Raw genomic sequence first — 19,200 nt, forward strand, 5'->3', positions numbered from 1 at the left:
ATAGCTCCATACTGAAACAAAAACCTATCTCCAACCAAAGCCCTAACTCGACCAATACCGTAAGTGCAAAATTTACATTGACACAACTGGGGATTGAACTCACAGCACTAGCAATGCAGTTCAAGCATTTTAACAGATGGGCTATAAGTACCTGACACACTTGACAACCAGGACAATTCAATAATTTAATACTTCTGATACTAACCAAAACCGTAGTTAAGCCAAAAATTCTTACCAAAATACTGAAATTAGCTCAAACGCCAGACCCATTACAATATAATTTTTACTGGGGATTGAACTCACAGCACTAGCAATGTAGTCCAAGCTTTTTAACAGATGAGCTATAAGTACCTGACACACTTGACAACCAGGACAATTCAATAATTTAGTACTTCTGATTCTAACCAAAACCGTAGTTAAGCCAAAAATACTTACCAAAATTCTGAAATTAGCTCAAACGCCAGACCCATTACAATAGAATTTTTACTGGGGATTGAACCCACAATACTTTGTACAGTAATCAGAAAATTTAGCAATTGAGCTATCAGTGATAGTGACTGTTCACTTGAAATCCTAACCCTTTCTCCAACCAACAGCACTACTTAGTAAATATTGCCTATTGTTATCATGAAATATATCACTTCCATTATTTTGTCATTATGTCGAATTTTTCTATAATTATAATTTAATTATTGCATCAGTCATCTATAAGTTTCTGATTTAGCTGTAGTTATATAACTTCATTATTCCAGTCGTGTTTTATTTTGTAACCGTACATGATCTTGTACGTTCTCATATGAGTTCAGAGACAGACCCGTGTGCCGTGGAAATTTCCACCATTGCTGTACCTTGACTTTTGTTTTTCCTGTACATTTAAGTTTGCCAGTTTGTGAATAGTGAATCGAATAGTTATCATTTAGAGGAGTAATTTTTACAGCACTGTATTCAACATGTTACGTGCCGGACAAGTTTGACCTCATGCCTCAAAGCTGCTTGCAGTACTTTACCAGGTTAAGTGCTCCAATACACAGAGATTATTTTCTTTGGTTTTCACCTTCAAGATATCCCCTCAATTGACCTCTTCTATAAACCACTTGAATCTGTAGGGGACATGACACTGTTTACTGGATGATATCATGTATTCATATCATTTAATTGAATCGCTGTCACATATGAATTTAAATAAGCTACCGTTGCAGAAGCCCTGCATAAAATGCATGGAAATACTCCGTTTTTAAATAAGGTGATGCATGACATAAACAAAGACCAGAGACTAACAAGCTAGAGTGCGCCCTCTGCTGTACACAAATATAAACAGAAGGAACTATAGTTTGGTCCACCATCACTAAAATGTTGAAATTCAATTAATCGTTGGAATTTCTATCATAATATGTATGGAGTTAGATGCAGGGCGACACATGCGTGTCTGATCAAAAATATTTATTAAATTACACAAAGTGCAATTTCGTAATCCTTAAAAAAGGATCAAATCATGCAAACTTCTCTTATATTTTATGGACAAAAAAATCAATCGAGTGTGTTTTGTATTTTTAAAAGTATAGAGGAAAAAAAGTAGTGAGAGCTAAAACAACTTCTAAAATGGAGAATTAGGACCTGATGGAGGTTTATAACTAGTCAAACCAGAAAATGGATCAAGCCAACATACTATCTGTCAATAAAATAATATAAATTGGGTCCAAAATGGACCAAGTCAAATATTCGTGGTTGATACAGTATACTATCAATAATTTACATATTTAGGAGTAGGGGGGGAGTAGGTGGTTTAAATATCAAACAAAAAAAAGTACTCTCATTTTCTTTTTGGCCAAACAACCTTGACTTGGCCTGACATAATAATACATATCAAACTAGTTGCCCTTTGCGCGCTTATGTGTAAAAAAAAGTAGCTTTCCGTTTCAAAAATGTAGGCAACCCCTAATCTAAATCGAGCAAAAAAGCTAGGTCAAGCTAACCCCAAAAGTAGAGCAGTTTGACATATATTTTTTGGGGTTTTGCATCTTTTCTACACAATTACTTCCTTCACTTTGGCATTCAAACCGACACCCGTCTCACAAATCGGGAAATTAAAGCGACACCAGCTGCTCAAAGTACCACTGCTGAGCGGGATGGCGCGTGCAGGGGCGCAGGATGAGGTCCCCTGTACTCGTGTGGGTGCCAACTCTACTGGACGGATGGCTCTGTGGGGAGTGTTCATCCTTCACGGCCTCCACGCACAACTGGGAGCTCTGGTGGAGCAACTGGCCGCTCAGCTGGGAAGCAGCAAAACCATCACAGGCTTGAAAGACATCTCAGCAGGTTACCACTTCAGCAGGGGTCGGGAACCTTTTAAAGCCAAAGAGCTATGAAAGCAAAATACTTTTTGGAGAGCAACACTATATATATATTTTAAGACAAAATTCAACAAAAAGCCAAAACCGCTCCCCAGAAGAAAGCTAATTCTTAAGCGCATTTTATTTCACTATGTTGTTTGATGATTTGATCAAATCTATGAAATAATAATAATGCCAGTTCCTGCAAACCATATACCACTCAAGTAACTGGAAGAGGGAGACAAAGTTTAAGAGTGTTGAGGTTCATTCTGACTGTCAGTTTTAGTTTCAAAGCCAGGTGCAGGCAAATTCCTGATACGAAATACTTCAAACAATAAGCATATCGTCGTAATTACCTTCGGCACAGACTGCACTGAGCGAAAGAGCGAAGGCATAACTGTGTGCACTGTGCAGAGATCCGTCCGCCTCTACCGCTCGCCCAATAAAATTGCTCAGAGTGCTTTGCTGTTGTTATAGATTTACAGTTTGATCAGAGTATCTCAAGGGTAAATAGTTTAAGGAGTTTCCATTTAAAGCAGGGGTCTCAAACTCAATTGAGTTTGGGCTTTGAAAGCAAGGGTCCGGGTGAGGTTGGGCCAAATGGACTTTTCCACAAAAACAGCGCTGATCAAAAAATGCTGCTGTTCTTAAAGTGTTTTATATTTGTTCCACTAGAGGTCAGCGTCATGTGTAGACTAAGGAAGACTATGAACTATGGGGACAAAAAGCAGCCACTTTCTTCACATTATTACCTGGCTTTTCTCTAAGACATAAAGGGAAAACTATTTTTTGAAAAAGAAGAAAAAGCTAGCAAAGAAGACATAAAAAAGAGGCAAAAAAGGAAAACAGGAATGAAAAGAAAAGTAGGGGAAAAAATTAAAAAATGGAAATTGGAGATAAAGGAAGAAGAAAAAAGAAAAAAAACAAGGAAAAAAATGCCGTTTTCTTTCTTTTCATTTTTTCCTTATTTTTTTTATTTTCCTGGGGGCTGCAAGTTTGAGACCCCCAAATTAAGGATTTCTTAGCAACCTACAGCCAAAACAGGCTTCGTTGGTGTGACACTCTTGACTGTAACCTGTAATTGAGAATGTGCCTGATATACACTGGGCTGAACCAATTTCTTACTCAGTGTTGTTTGAACTTGGCATTTACCAAAATCAGGATCTAACCACCCGACTTTGGAACGCCACAGAGAAATAGGCTATCATCCATTCTCATCACCGAGCCAGAGTCATTCATGAAAAGAGCCGTGTATGTAGGTTCCCGACTCCTGCAGTTCCCGTTCTACCTTTATGAAGGTCCACTGTGGCTTTTCACCGATCGGATGACGACACGGGGAAAGGACCACCCGTTCTCCGATGGCGTCCATACATGTTGCGCCTGACGGACCCCATCGCAGTTCCCCTTCAGAGTTGAGATCGCAGTGCTGCAAAGACCCGAAGGTGAGCGCAGCCTTCATTTTTCATGGCCCAATTGAAGCACACGTAAAAGGGATAGCCAAATTCTTATTTGTACAAAATGTAAGAAAATAGTACAGTGGAACCTCGGTTCTCAACCATAATCCGTTCCAGAACCCTGTTCGAAAACCGATTTGTTCGATCACCAAAATCGTTTTTTCCTATTAAAAGTAATGTAAAATCGTTTTAATCCGTTCCAACACCCTGAATGTTTAGCAAGAACGTAAACATGAAGCTAACCCAGGCTAGTCGTACGTTCGCGTTAGCGTAATCTTTCGTACGGAAGATTACGCTAACATGAACGTGTAAAAATAAAAAAAAGGATTATGAATAGGATTTCTTACCTTTGTGGTGGACGGTGGGGAGAGAAAAAACCTCAAAAGTTTTTCAACCTCTTCCAAAACTTGCGGCAGTTGCTTGCTTATAGCGCTAACTTCCTTAGCCGCATCACTCGATTCCACAGCCTCCTTATTCTTTACTATCGTACTGATAGTAGATTTAGCCATGCTGTATTCACTAGCAAGATCGGAAATTCGTACACCTCTTTCATATTTAGCTATTATGTCTTTCTTAAAGGCAATAGTTGGACGAACAACTTGTTTTTTTTTTCACCTGTCCTGCGTGCACCGACCTCCTTCGGAGGCATAATTAGGGGCTAAAACACCCATACGCCGCTCAGCATCGCACTCTAGCGTACCGGCGTTCGAACTCTGATTTTTTGACCGAACAGCAAAGCAAGAATTTCTCGAAATTTTTGGTCGAACACCGATTTGTCCGAAATGAGAGGCATTCGAAAACCGAGGTTCCACTGTACATGGTTTTTGCATCATATCTCTATATATATGTCACCAAAAATGAATATAGTGCTCAAACTGCCCCACCCAAAGAAAATGGACGTATCAGAAAAGCAGGTAAGACATTTGAACCGTAAACGTGTTCTGGAGGTTGATGACTCCATAATTGATACATAATCCTTGCACTAATCCACAGTTGATAGTGCCTCGTTTAGGTGTAGCATGTAGCAAACCGTGAGTTATCTTTCATATGCCTGGACAGCAATGCCTCTCCCATTGTCAAGAGATTTACCCCTTTTTTTGCACCTGTAGTGGGCGATGACGCTTCATATGACAATGCCATGCAATCGCCTTAATTATTTTCCTTTTTCTTTGTTCAATGCGTGGTCAGACTGCTGAGGAACATGGCAAGAATTTCAAACAGCACTCAAAATTCAAGCTTTTTACTGACCTTGTATACACAACATTCATATTGAAGCATTTTCCCGGATTTCAAGGACCCGTACGAACCCTGTGAGCGGTATGGGCCTTCTTTTTTTCAGGTGAGGCTGTTTTTCTCAGGTTACCTGAGCGCCTGTGCCGCTGCAGGGGGCAAGGACCATGGATTGGACGCGAGTGCCTTCACTTTTCAGGTGGTCTGCACAGCCACCGACTGCAACGTTGTACAGCTTTCAAAAGTCACAAAAAGAAGAAAAACAAACATACCCGAGAAATGACATTGAGAGTCAAGCATGTCACACAAACCTTTAAAATCCAAAATAATTTTTACGTAATAATCCATTAACTTCAGGAAATTCCTCCCATTTGTAATTCCTTGAAAGGCAGCTACAGGGAAGCTGATACTTGTTAAAGCCACTGTCGAAATCCTAGTCTAATACTTACCTACATACTTAAAAGGTTTCCAACATGAAAAATGCGCTAATAACTGAAATTGACATTAGGTGAGGAATATCATCTTTAAGTCAATATAGAAATGATTAAAAAACATGAATTAATTCGATTTTTCTCACTTATATTCGTAACAGAAGACAATCAAACATGACTTGGGACATATATTCTAGTGTACTTGTACTACAGTGTTATTTTATCATGCATCCATATCAGTGTGTCCTATAGCAGAGGGCAGTTGAGCATACAAGAAAACCTTTTAAAAAAAAGTATGAGCCCATTTTGACACAAATATACCATTTGATGTCACTGGCACTTAAACGGCACCCAATAACCGGAATGACCCTTTAAAGTTTTTCTTTAACATGAATTTGGTGCCTCAGTTAGCTAGGATGCATTCGTGTCAATTTGATGTTAGAAACGATCGGATTTGTTTCATTTTACTGCTGAGTCAGCAAATGAAGTCTAGACTCTTGATATATACTGCGTGTCAGGGGTCTCCAATATGGTGCCCACAGGCACCAGGGTGCCCCCTGAGGACAGCTGAGATGCCTGCAGAGCTGTTCTGAAATCAGCCTACTGGTGCTGAGTCATTGGGATTTTCTAGTCAAATGAAATTTTTCTTAGGGGTTGATTGGGCTTCTCTCTGTCCCTCTCTCTCTCCTCCTCTTTTTTAACATCTCCTTTCTCTTTCTTGCCTTCTCTTTCCCTCTTTTTCTCACTTTCTGTTTCATCTTCTCCTCCTTCCTTTTCTTTCTCTTTTCCTTTCGCTCTTCTTGTCAGGACCCCCCCCCCTCCCGTTTTTTCTTGCCCTCTCACCTTTTTATATTCATTCTGAAAAGAAATGTTAGTTATTGATCCATCTAAATGCTGTGACTTGTTCTCAAAAACTGCTCTGAACATTGACAAATGTAATATCACACAGAGTGATTTTTTTTTTTAAAAAAGCGTTTTTGAAGGGGCGTCGCTACTTCGCGGATTTTCACTTTTTGCGGGTGGTTTTGGTCCCCATTAACCGCGATAACCGAGGGATTACTGTATACAAAATCATACATGTCCTTGCTCCCTCATATCTTTCAGATTTAATTTCCCTTTATGTTCCGGTCCGGAGCCTTCGCTCTGAAAATGCTGGTCTACTAGTGATCCCAAGAACTAAGAGGAGATCCGCAGGTTCGAGAGCGTTCTCCATCCGGGCCCCGGTGCTGTGGAATGCTCTTGTCCCTGAGATTTGATCTGCAACCTCAGTGGAAATGTTTAAATCTAAGTTTAAAACACACTTCTACACTATAGCGTATGAATAACCTATACTTTATGTTAATAATATGTGTATCATTTGCCCTGTAGGTTAATAGACTGTAATAATAGTTTGCAATAGTCTTTGATCTGTGCAACCCTTTGAGACTCTGTGATTAAGGGCTATACAAATAAACATGACTTGACTTGAGTTTTTCTTGACCTTTTTTTTCCTCTTCTTTCTCACAATCTATTTGTTTCACTCCAATTGTTTAAGTCAAGTCAAGTCATGTTTATTTGTATAGCCCTTAATCACAAAGAGTCTCAAAGGGCTTCACAGGTTATTACACAGACTATTTTTTCAGACCATTATTACACCATCCCCTGACCTGGAACCAACATGAGGGCAAGGAAAAACTCAAAAAACCTCAACATGACGAAAATGAAGAAACCTTGAGAAGGGACCGCACATGTGGTATAATAATAATAATAATAATAATTTCCTTGTATTGTCATTCTGTGTAACAATGTACACAGAACGAAATGTCGATTGCACCTGACCCGTTGTAGCGAGCCGATGCAGCCGCAGCCAACAGAGGGCGCCGCCGACCACTTTTTAAGTCTTAGGAATGACTCGGCCGGGGCGCGAACCACCGACCTCCCAGTCTCAAAGCGGGCGCCTTACCGTATCCCCCTTCCAGGATGACCAGAGAGCAAAGGATGTTGCAATCACAAATAATACAGAGATATTGTCCACGAAAAGTATAGGTTATTCATATGCTATAGCGTAGAAGTGAGTCTTAAGCTTGCATTTAAACATTTCCACTGAGGTTGCAGATGAGGTTGCTCTCGAACCAGCGGAACACTTCTTGGCTCTTGGGATCACCAGAAGACCGGCGCTCTCAGAACGAAGGCTTCGGACCGGAACATAGGGGGAAATCAGATCTGAAAGATATGAAGGAGCAAGTCCATGTATGATTTTGTATAATACTAAGAGAACCTTGAAATCACATCTTAGGCTAACAGGGAGCCAATGCAGGTTAGCCAAAATCGGCGTGATGTGGTCAGACTTTTTTGTCCTAGTTAAAAGCCTCGCTGCGGCATTTTGTACCAGCTGAAGACTCTTGATTCTGGACTTCGGGAGACCGGAGAGTAGTGCATTACCCTCTCTCTTTCTTTCTCCTTTGTACCTCCAATAATGAACCTGGTGATAATATAGTAACAACATAGTAGATAGGACAAAATAACTTGTTATGTTAGAAATGCAAATCAAAGTAGATGCCTTTTGCGCTTTTTAGAAGCAAAAAGTAACTTGCCGCTTGTAAAAGCTTGGCCACCCCTGCTGTATATGTATGCATACGTGTGTGCTTTTTTTGCGTGTGCGTCCATATTACCTCACCAGAGAGTCCCGGTCTATCCTGCGGAATGTAAAGTTGGGGCTGAACGGTCGTCAAGTACCAGCGGAAGTCCTTGCAGCCCAAATTCATCTTCAATTGCAGCCGCTCGGTAATATTAGGTTTCTCAGACTGCACGTGATGAAACACATTTATGCACGTTTAGTACGAGTGCGCACTTTCTGATTTATGACTTTCACTTTCCACACACCTGCCTGATAAAATGAGCCAGCGTGTTGCGCCTGTAGAAGATATCGCGGTAGGAATCCATCCACGTGTCAGCTATTCGGATCTTGTTCCTCTCCAGCTGCTCCTGGTCTCGGAAACGGGAGGGGGGACGACGGTCTAGGTGGGCCACTCTGGAGCAGGGAACCACCTCCATTGAGCCGCCACAAGACCACACCTTGGGCAGCACGGCAAATAACAGATGGATTAGGTTTCTTTTTTTCTCCCACTTGAAAGAATGTTAACCATGCTGAAGCTAGATTCATCACAGGCCCCAAATAGAGGTCTAAAAGTCAGTTATGTTTTTTTATTAAGTCGATTCCAGATGGGAAGAAAAACATTCCAAGGCCATTACTTTGCAAAAGGCAAATGGATCTCAAAAACATTTCAAACGGATTTCCACATTTTATAAGGGAGTCATACTTCACATACCCTGATAGACAGCTCTATTTGTTCCCCTCCCCACAGGAGAATCCCCGGATCAAAGGCTCCCACTTTATGGAAGAATTTTCGGTCCACGGCCAAAACCCCGCCTCCCAATGCTGGACTCCTGTTGCAGTCGGGATCAAAACAAGATGAAGTGATCATAGCACAGAGGATGGTGAAAAATATCCCGCTGGGGCGTTAAAATAGCGGAAGTTCAACTCAGGCCATGAAACAGACAGCAGAACTCACAGTGCGGGCTCCACCGCCAAGTCTGAGCCGGCCTCCAACAATTGCGGTTTGGGCTCCCAGGAGAAGTCCAGATTCCAGTTGAAAACTCCCCACACTAGCCACTGGGTGGCGTTGTACTTGAATTCCTCGCCGTGGAGCACATCCATGAGGGGAGAAACTACTCTAGTTCTGCGCAAAGGACCACAACAAATCTATAACGCGCCTGCGTATGGCAAGACTGTTTTTTAATTGTAATCTGTGCTTTGCACGTGTTTTAGATATGCCCTACATGGGGGTAGTTTGTGTATTATTATACAAGAGGGAGAACAAAACAGAGTATTTCCAGATGAAAGCTGCATGAAATCAAGCGCTTCAAGCATGACTCCTTTTACATGAGAATTCTACATAATTAAAATCACTCTTACCTATCCTGGGCCACTCTCTCCAGCAGTGGTTCCAGCCAGCCGTCGTGACATTCACAATGCGAATCCATGAACACCAAGACCTCCCCCAAAGCTCTGGACGCGCCCAGGTTATGGCACCCGCCGGCCCAGAGGCGCTTGGTGCTACGGATCAAACGTACCCCGTCCAGGTGGGAAACGTATTCACTGAGCGGGGACTTCAAGTCATCTGAAAAGAAACGGATGGATGATGATGCAAGGGCGTAGTTTTGGCATGGTTGGAGGGAACGCATGACCACCAATATCAAGCAAACCTTGTTTTGTATTCACCGATATTATGTGATCACTTGGATGGATGGATGGACAAACGACAAAGAATGCAACAAAATATGAGCTCTAACAATATAGAGTGCCAACATTTTGTCTATGTATAAAATGACCTTCCATTAGTGCCAAAATGCTGCCGATGTGTAGTTTGACAAAGTCATGAGATGTCTGTTGGTGTTGCTGCTGGATGCCTATGTCAAGTGTCATCGTGCATATCGATGCTCACTTTCATCGTTTGCGTGTTACGTGTCGCTTTCCATGTGCACATATACAATAAAAGTGAACATTGACACGAGGAAAGACATTTAACATGTGCACAAGCATACCTGTTAACCTCAGCCAATTGCTACTCTTATTAATTATTGTAATTCCCTTTACTAAGCGATAATAAGCCCTATAAACACAACAAGGGACCTACTAACTCACAGCAAAACAGACCGGGACAATACTGGCAATCTACAATGACGTTGTCATCTGCTACCAGGAATAGAGACAATCTGGATAAGAGATGAAATAGGCTAGATGAGATCAGAGTTTTTAAAATGTATTTTTTTCTTGTAAAAAATTGTTATACGGCGTACACAATTTAAAAACACAAGTTAGGTAAAGAGCTAAAAGATATTCCCAGAAATGAAATCTTATCTAACTGTAGGCTGGCATACCGTGTGTACTGAGATCATCCACAAGGATGAGCTCCGACAAGAAGGGTCTTGGTACGGTGTGGAGGACACTTTGCAGCGTGCGTAAAAGCGTCGCCAAAACTTCATCGTGAAAGCAGACGACCACGCTGGCTGACGGCAAGGATTCACTGTATTGTTCACCGAGGCACCTGCCGGAAAAACAAACCATCATGTCAACTGTACTGATAAAGTCCACATGCTTAAAAGCGTTTTGGACTCCTTACTTGGGATGTCGCGCCTCGGGGAGCGCACGGTACGGCGAGATCCGGATGTCTTCTTGAACTTCCTTTCTATCCGACGCCGGCAAAAGCACTTTATAATTCAATTTCTTCCTTAGAGGTTTCTTTGTACCCTGCGTGGAAGCCACGAGTAAAAGCTGGTCCTCTTTAAGAGAGTTGATGGGAACAAAATCGGGAAGGCGCTCCGACGACGCGTCGCCGATTAACTCTATGTCATCTGCCGGAGGAAGGCCCTGCTGGAAGGGCCGGTGCAGGGAACCAACACTTTGCTGAAGTGGGTCTCCTTCTTCTACGTGGAAAAGGTCAGAAACAATCAGCAGGAGCAGGGCGAATCCAAGAAGGAACAACCATAAAGACAGCATCCTTCGGTGTATGCTCAACAGCCGCATGATGGAGAAAGACACCAAACCCTAATCCAGTTCAATCTCAAGTGCCGTGCTGACATTTAGTCCATCAAAAAAACTCATCCTCAGCATTAATAACACTCCAAGCACGTCGGTGTCCATTTGACTTCACAGTAAGGTTGTCAAAAAGTCCCAAAACACTGCACTCGGATCCCTTTTCATCACGGGCATGCCCCAGGGTCCTAACGCCTCCCCATTTTTTGGGGCTGCACTCGAAAAGGACACGCTACAATACTTTCAACATGTGCAAGTCCACTTGATGCTGTCAGTCACTAAGTAACGCACGCATTTTTCATGGCCCAATTCTTGCACTTTCAGAAATTTCAAAGCCAATTTTCCAACTTCTACTGTACCATTAAAAGAAAAAAAATCCAGAGTTGATGATGTATTTTGCAGAGCCATAAATACAGTCATTAATTTACATATGCAATTTTTAATCTTGTGCGTGCATTTGTTAAGACATATGGTTTTTGGATCTTGGGTAAATCGCAGATATATTCGTTTTGAGACAAATCTCTCCCCATCAAAATGACAGCAATGTGTAGCTTACATTTTCAGTTGCAGGAAGGTCTTCCCATTATAATTCACCACTAAGAAACGCTACCATCATTTTTTGCGTGGCCGATAATAAATGTCCATAATTTACATAATACTCGCACTAATACAAATTTCGTAGTGTAGCATGCACTTGTTCTTTTGGGCGTGACCCTTAAGGGGTGGTGACACATCATACAAACTAATACCAGTTGCTTAATCACAAGGGAAGGAGAAATGCAATGGCAATGGGTAGCCACCAAAAAGCGGTGTCGGCCTCATTCTTAAGCAGACTTGTCGAGAAACATGGCTACAATTCTCAGCATTTAACACCACGTCACCCAAAATCCGAGCACTTTTAAATCCATTATGATTCAAACATTTCTTGGAATTCAAGCAACTGTAAGACAGCGTGTATTATTTGACCACTAGATGTCGCTGTATTATGTTTTGCAACTGAAAATGAGTGCTCAAAAGCACACAGAAGAATACAGACTTTTCCAGACTCACAGTCACCTGACCACACTATTGTGTCCTAACCTTTCGTGAGGTTTTGTTTTTTCGGGTAGCAGCAACATTCCCTTTAGGTGAGGCTAATTTTATGTAAATTGTAATTTAAAGAAATGCATAAATATATATATATATATATATATATATATATATATATATATATATATATATATATATATATATATATATATATATATATATAATATAGCGCATGTGCGGCACATACTGACTTACTGTGCGGAGTTTGTATGTTCTCCCCGTGCTTGCGTGGGTTTCCTCCGGGCACTCCGGTTTCCTCCCACATTCCAAAAACATGCATTTCAGGTGGATTGGCCGGTCCAAATTGTCCCTAGGTGTGAATGAGCGAGCGAGTTGTCTGTCCCAGTGTGCCCTGCGATTGGCAGGCAACCAGTTCAGGGTGTCCCCTGCCCACTGCCCGATGATTGCTGGGATGGGCTTCAGCACCCCCGCGACCCTACTGAGGATAAACGGTGCAGCTAATGAGATGAGATGAGATATATATATATATATATGGTATCTTTTTTCATGAATGGAGGTGCTAAATAATACACTTTGTTACTTTAAATTTAGATCTCCAATTCCCATTTGTTTTTCTTTAGGTTGGTAGCGGCAAGGAGAAACAAAATTCAAGTTTGAAAGATTCAAGAAAGAATTATATAAATGAAAAATAAATCATGTTATCTCGTGATTAGATAGATAGATAGATATTGATTATGCTTTGCAAAGCAGACTTGAATAGACCTTGGCATTCAAACTAAGGGACAGGGTCCTTTTGTAGCCCGCCAACAAATGTTTTTTCAGCATCCCAGAGCAAATCGTCACTGTCGTTAAAAAAAAAAAAAAAAAGAAAAAAAAAAAGAAAAAAAAGTCAGAAATTGTTTTTTGTTTGTTCATTTTACACATTGTCCCTCAATTTTTAATTCAAAAGTTATGTTAAGTGTTTTTATTCTCTTAAACTGTCAGTATTCGATGTATTGTTGCATCCATGTAAAAAAACTATATCTCCAAATCCACTTTTGGGGGGAATGGTCATGTTTTGTTATCCTTCAGAAAATAATTGGGATATAAGTTTATTTAAAATGACATGGACGACACATTTTCTTACACTGAAAAAGCATTCTTTGCACAACTTTATTCAAATACTGTAGTAATTGTCATAAAAAAATAATAAAAGAACATTGTTTTTCAATTTTCTCCACTGCTTGCCATCCTTAAGAAGACTATGGGTTTGAAACCACAAGATAAGAGTATCGTGCATGTTAATAGTAAAACTTTTTATTTTTACTTGGTTCAGAGTTTTTCAAAAAAGTGTTGGAAACAATTTTCAGTTAAAAAAAGTAATTACTTTTAGTAGCTCCCTTAAAATCTTGATTTTTATTTAAAGGAACTGTACATATTTTTGAACTTTTTAACACGTGACATCCATCTACTGGCTTGTGTCATAATTGCAGCCCCTAATAATGCACGTGCAAGTATGTGCATTTTTTAGACACACTTAAATAAACTTCTCGTTTTGGGGGGTTTAGGTTGGTGTTTGGACTGTGTGTGAAAAAAGCCTTTACTTCCTTTACAATTGACATGCTACACTAACAAACGCGCCAGACGTCACTCTCCAGCACTCCACCCCACTTCCCATTCCTCCTAAGTAATGTGTTCCGCTCAAACAGCTTTGCTAAAAATATGATCAAATCAGATAGGCGCTGGGAGGAAAAGCATAGGAGCTCTTTGAACTCGGTTGGGCATTGTTAACACATATTTTTGAAAGAAACTATTCTACTTTCAATTTATCTAAGGACACCTCAATGATGCAACCCACCCACCAGAGTATTTTTGTCCATTATCAATACTCCTTTCAGTTCCTTCTTCAAGACCGACTCCAACCCTTGAATGACTCTGCAGGAAAGGGACAATATATAAAAGACAGATGGGAGTGCTCGAATTTTTGGGCAGGATTCTTCGAAGCGTGTTTTTAAAATAGTTGACGTTACTGAACAATGACAAAATGTGATTTGGTTGCCAGTAAGGAGCCACCCACTAAGTATTAGTCTGGTGGCCAGTGATACTCTCAGGCTGTGGGCCATCTGTCTGTGCTGGAAAGCAGCGGCACTTGGATATGAAAGTTGGCAGTTTAGAAGTTCTACCGGACGCAGAGGATTGGAAGACCAAGGTCGAATGCCGGTTTATAATATAATATGATTTTGTAAGTGCTATTGTTGGAATTATTGCTATTAATAAATAACTACTAGCTGGCACCAGTACTGTAGTAGCTAACCTATAGTCAATTGTAGGTAGTGATAGCAAGCGCTTAGGACGAAATCCAAACCTGATCGCCCCAATAACTTACCTGCAAACGCAGACATTCCTAATGATGGCCTTTGTCCAGTCTATTCTTTTAATGGCTTGCAGGCACGGACTCCTACAGCCTATTTCCCCTAGAAATTGCAAAAGAAAAAAATTCTGTAAATTCAAGATACAGTGGGACCTCGCTACTTCGCGGTTCCACGTTCGCAGGGTCAGAGCTTCGCGGGTCTAAAAAATAATAAAAAAATAATAATAAATAAATAAAATTTTAAGCATTTTTGAAGGGGCGTCGCTACTTTGCGGATTTTCACTTTTCGCGAGTGGTTTTGGCCCCCATTAACCGCGATAACCGAGGGATTACTGTATTCTACTTGCTGACACTATCTTCTGGCTGAAATCATCATTGCAGCCTCTGTGTCAAGCTGCTTAGGTGACGCGTGCACATAAGTGTCTATCTTGGATGCACCGGAATAAACTCCTTTTTTCATAGTTTGGGGGATTTTGGGATGGCATTTGGACTGTATTTGAAACGGTCCATTTATTACATTCACCATTTTCATCCAAGAATGAAAAAAAAAAAATCACTCTCCACCTACCCCACACCCGCCTCAATTCCTCCGGCCTAATGATAAAAGTAAGCAGATATATAAACGCTCTTTGAACTCAGTTGGGCATTGTTAACACATATTTGAAATAGAAAATGTTAAATTTTAAAAATTTTAAGGACACCTCAAACCATGAACCCCACCTTTAAAACTGCAAAGTGTGCATCCATGCACACAACAGGCATGCTGTTTTTGTTTTTGTAAATTGCAACTCAAATCAAAATCAAATCAAAAATGCAACTCAACACACAAATTTTCTCTCTCTCCATTCAAACTCATTCTGTTCCTCCCGCTGTTTTGGGTCAACAAAACGCACGCATCCTATGGTTATCCGGTGATGACGTAGGCAGAGTCTATACGTTGTCATCTATTTGTTGTCACCAATTAAATGACATTAGAAAACTTGGTGTGGCAAATCAGCCAATGTCTATACAGTAACACGAAACAATAAGTTTGAAGGTATTTTTGGGGTTATTTTAACCACTAAATACTGTGCATTGGATTATTCTTTAAACCATTACCGTTGCTGTCAAATTGGCCCAGAATCCTAATCCAAGATGTACCCAAAGTCAATTTAATGCTGTTCATGAACAGTTTGTAGAATAGGAACACTTTAGGTCTCTTTTGAAAGGGAACACTAAGGTTTTGGTCCCACAGCTACTTAATACTTAACAATAAGTCATCTGAGTTGGAACACACAAAAATAGATTTGTATTCTCGCCTGGTTTCTTTTTGCAATTAAATGCCTGCAGATGAGTGTAGCATGGGCATCTTAGCTGGAAACCAGGTGAGACAATAGCTTGAAGTCTTACCTGGTACCTTGTCAAATTCGATCACAATCTGAAAAACTAAACATTGTCGTTCACACTCATAGTAGTTCTTGGCGTTTCCAAAAGTGGCCATTTGGAGAAGGCCTAAAACTTAGCATTCATGTATTATACTTTGGCCAATTTTTAGACATAGTGAAAGTGGTGTAAATGTTTAACTTCTTTTTTAGAAGTCAATCCATAGATGTGCACACTTGCGCGTAATAGTGGTGTGTAAAAACAAATCACGATTAGCTTTTACTTTCGGGTCTGATTTGAATTCCCACCATAAATGTATACATATTTACGTCAAGAATTTCATTGGCTAACAAATATGTCAATCCACATTTAAATCGGTCGCTATTGGCTAGAGAATTTTGAAGACGAATTGGTCATGACGTATTTTATATAGTTTGTCTCAGGGTAAGGAATGTAAAAAAGCTTGTAATTGGCCAGAAGTGATATCAATCAGTAGGTCAGAGGCTAGCCAAAGTATTGAAAATAATCTGACAAGTCTGTTTCTTTTTAAAGGGGGGTGATGGAGCCAAACAGACGTAGACAACGAAGATAGTCAAACAATGCAGGAATGCTTTTAGGTGGATTTTTTTTTTTAATCTGTCGGTATTAACGTTTGTTTTGGAGTAAATCTTTTACACAGTTGGATTCACTGGACTTTCGTGAATGTAACAAGAACATGTTTATGAGGAATCGTTTAACTAGCGGTATGTTACAAGACTTTTGGGTGACTTTTACTTTTTTATAGTTTTGGGGTTTCTTGTTTCAGACTGATGGTGATGTTTCTATGATGAGTACATTTTAAAAACATTTCTTGAATGCCAAGAGAGTTTAAGCTTCTCAATGATATGTGGCACAATGTTTTTTTTTAATGACTGGTGACATCGTGAAGACACGACTTTGTTTACCGACGTTAAGGGGTTAAACGTAATGCAACGCCCACCTTCTTTACCCTCTTTCAATCAGACGACAGGGCAGCACTTCCTTTCGCGTCCTTGATTTCAGCGCAGACGTCTGAGAAACACACACAAAAATGAGCAAAGAGTTCATTTGTGCGGTAATGTTGCGCGCCGGGATAATCAGCCTTTTCCAGGAGCATTTTCCTAGGGAGGAGAAGGGGAGAAATAAGAGAGGGAAGAGTCGAAATGAGAGGCTCACAAAAGGGGGTCACCCCAGGTCAGTTTCATGTGCTCGTAGGACAAATTAAAAAGTTTCTTACGCACTTCCCCTCCCCCCCCAAAAAATCAACGCTCCCATATATCGTCTGCTCCGGCCAAAATATGCAGCAGTCAAGTTTTCCCTATTACCAGTAAAGAAGCAAAGGAATGTGTCAGCATTCCACATTAAAAAATCAAACACTGCATCTTAAATGAAGCAGAATCTTCACAAGAATTAGTATTAAAAATCAGGTTTCAATACATTTCACTATTTTGTTTGCAGAATATGTTCTAAGAAGCAGAATTCTAGTTGACTACAAATCTAATTCTAAGAGACGGTTTCTCAGAAAAAGGAAAATTGACCAAGAAATGTTTAAGGTAATAAGATGCGTTGCGTCAACCTCCGCTGCAATGGATAAGCAAAAACACAATCCAAGTAATTAAATAATCACATTTAATAAAAACATTTAGACAAAAATATTGTGCCGTTTTACAGATAATCTTTAAAATGAGTCAAATTGATTTAGTATGGCAGATTATTTTGGCTTATTTTGAATACATTTCTCGCAAACACAAGAAAATGATAAATAAGTGGCACTACAAAAAAAAAAAAAATATATATATATATATATATATATATATATGTATATATATATATATATATATATATATATATATATATGAATAACTCAAATATATAAAATTGTCTGCCCAATCAGATTTTTTTCTACTTTAACTACAAGTATAAAAATGCAGAGTGAAATAAAAGAAATGATTAAACAAGTTTAAAAAAATATAGGAAAATAAGAATGGAAAATGAGCAGATATTTTCCAATTGATTTATTAAAACAAAATATTTGACGAAGGGTGAATTAGTGAAAAAAGGTTAAGAAACAACTAGAAAACACAAAAAAATCCCGGCTCCTCCGTGTTACATGTCGAAGTGTCCTTGGGTAAGACATTGAACCCCTAATGCCCCCAATGAGCAGGTTAGCGCCTTACATGACTGCAAGGCCGCTATTGGGAAAATGTGAAGCACACTGTAAAGCGCTTTGGGAAGTCTTGACTTAATAAGCGCTATATACGTAAATGCAGATCATTTCATTTCATTGCCAACAAAGTTCTCTACCCACTAAAATTGCCTTGGAGCCACATGTGTCTCTTTGGCACTCCCTAGAGCACAGGTGTCAAACAGGCGGTGCGCGGGCCAGATCAGGCCCGCTAAGGGATTGAACCCGACACACGAGACAACACTCAGAGAAGCGCAAGGGAAAAACTGCAAGTTGAAATATGTCAACTTGATGTTACCAAAGCCAGGTGCCTCTCACAAAGACACTGTACTTGTATTTATTTATTTCTCTCTCTCTCTCTCTCTCTTCCACCCCTTTTCTCCCACTCTGTCTCTTTCACTCTCTGTGTCACTTTTTCTCTTCCTTTGTTGCTCTTTGTCTCTTTCTCTCTCTGTGTCCGTTAACCTCTTTTGCTCTAACTTCCTTTTGTCCTTTTTTCTCTTTCTCTCTTCCTACCCTTTGCGCTTTCTTTTCTCTTCTCTCTTTCTATTTCTCTTTGGATTTCTTTCTTCCCCTCTCTTTCTTTTCCCCCTCTCTCACGACTTTTTATCTTTTGTCTCTCACGCTTTTTCCCTCTCTTTCTTTTTCTTCCTTTGTCCCGCCCTCTCTCCTTTTCCCTCCCTTTCTTTAACTCTTTTTCTTTCTCTTCAATCTACTAGTCCGGCACCCGACAGAATGTTTGTTCTATCATGTGGCCCCCGGGTTAAAATGAGTTTGACACCCCTGCCCTAGAGGCTCCCTGGGCACTTTCTCAAAAATGTTTGATAATGAAATAGTATATTGTTTCTGTAGGACAAACATAAAACATTCTACACATTTTCCAATGAAGATAGATACAGTAGCCGTTTCCTTCTCTACAACTCGGGAACCATTATATCAAATTATTTGGATTTCTTTTTTTGAAACAACCATACCATATATTTTAACAGAACAGCTCTCCAGACAAAATCTTATTTTTCGGTGCATTTTAATTCCACTGTGCAATGTTAGATGACTTAATGAATTTTATGAAAAAATAATAATGCAAGATCCTGTGTCCCATATCAACAAATATACCACTTTAAACTTGTCTCCCTCCCACAATTACTTAAGATTATTGAGGCTCCTTTTGACCTTCATTTTTTTTTCATAAAAAACGGTTTAAAAACAACGTGC

General features: G+C 40.0%; 1 protein-coding gene across 2 annotated transcripts in view; it reads right to left on the reverse strand.

Annotated features, from left to right (window-relative positions):
• Nucleotides 1-1,350: 1,350 nt before the first annotated feature.
• The window catches only part of LOC148371451 (polypeptide N-acetylgalactosaminyltransferase 15-like), a 33,151-nt gene continuing 15,301 nt past the window's right edge, over nucleotides 1,351-19,200 (reverse strand). The window contains exons 2-13 of one of the 2 annotated variants that reach the window (XM_088329535.1): nucleotides 16,762-16,832; nucleotides 14,436-14,523; nucleotides 10,608-10,911; nucleotides 10,366-10,532; nucleotides 9,401-9,605; nucleotides 8,997-9,164; nucleotides 8,754-8,871; nucleotides 8,308-8,499; nucleotides 8,097-8,228; nucleotides 5,148-5,249; nucleotides 3,619-3,756; nucleotides 1,351-2,270 (exon numbers count right to left, since the gene is read on the reverse strand). In XM_088329535.1, the coding sequence (XP_088185661.1) occupies nucleotides 2,085-2,270; nucleotides 3,619-3,756; nucleotides 5,148-5,249; nucleotides 8,097-8,228; nucleotides 8,308-8,499; nucleotides 8,754-8,871; nucleotides 8,997-9,164; nucleotides 9,401-9,605; nucleotides 10,366-10,532; nucleotides 10,608-10,911; nucleotides 14,436-14,451 (1,728 nt within the window). In that variant the 5' untranslated portion in view covers nucleotides 14,452-14,523; nucleotides 16,762-16,832 and the 3' untranslated portion in view covers nucleotides 1,351-2,084. Of the gene's footprint in view, nucleotides 2,271-3,618; nucleotides 3,757-5,147; nucleotides 5,250-8,096; nucleotides 8,229-8,307; nucleotides 8,500-8,753; nucleotides 8,872-8,996; nucleotides 9,165-9,400; nucleotides 9,606-10,365; nucleotides 10,533-10,607; nucleotides 11,133-14,435; nucleotides 14,524-16,761; nucleotides 16,833-19,200 lie in introns of those variants that run through there. The other variant, XM_088329534.1, reaches the window with a different exon arrangement.

Source organism: Urocampus carinirostris, chromosome 2 (assembly GCF_059441175.1).
Source record: "Urocampus carinirostris isolate Australia breed hairy pipefish chromosome 2, RoL_Ucar_1.0, whole genome shotgun sequence".
Classification (NCBI taxonomy): domain Eukaryota; kingdom Metazoa; phylum Chordata; class Actinopteri; order Syngnathiformes; family Syngnathidae; genus Urocampus; species Urocampus carinirostris.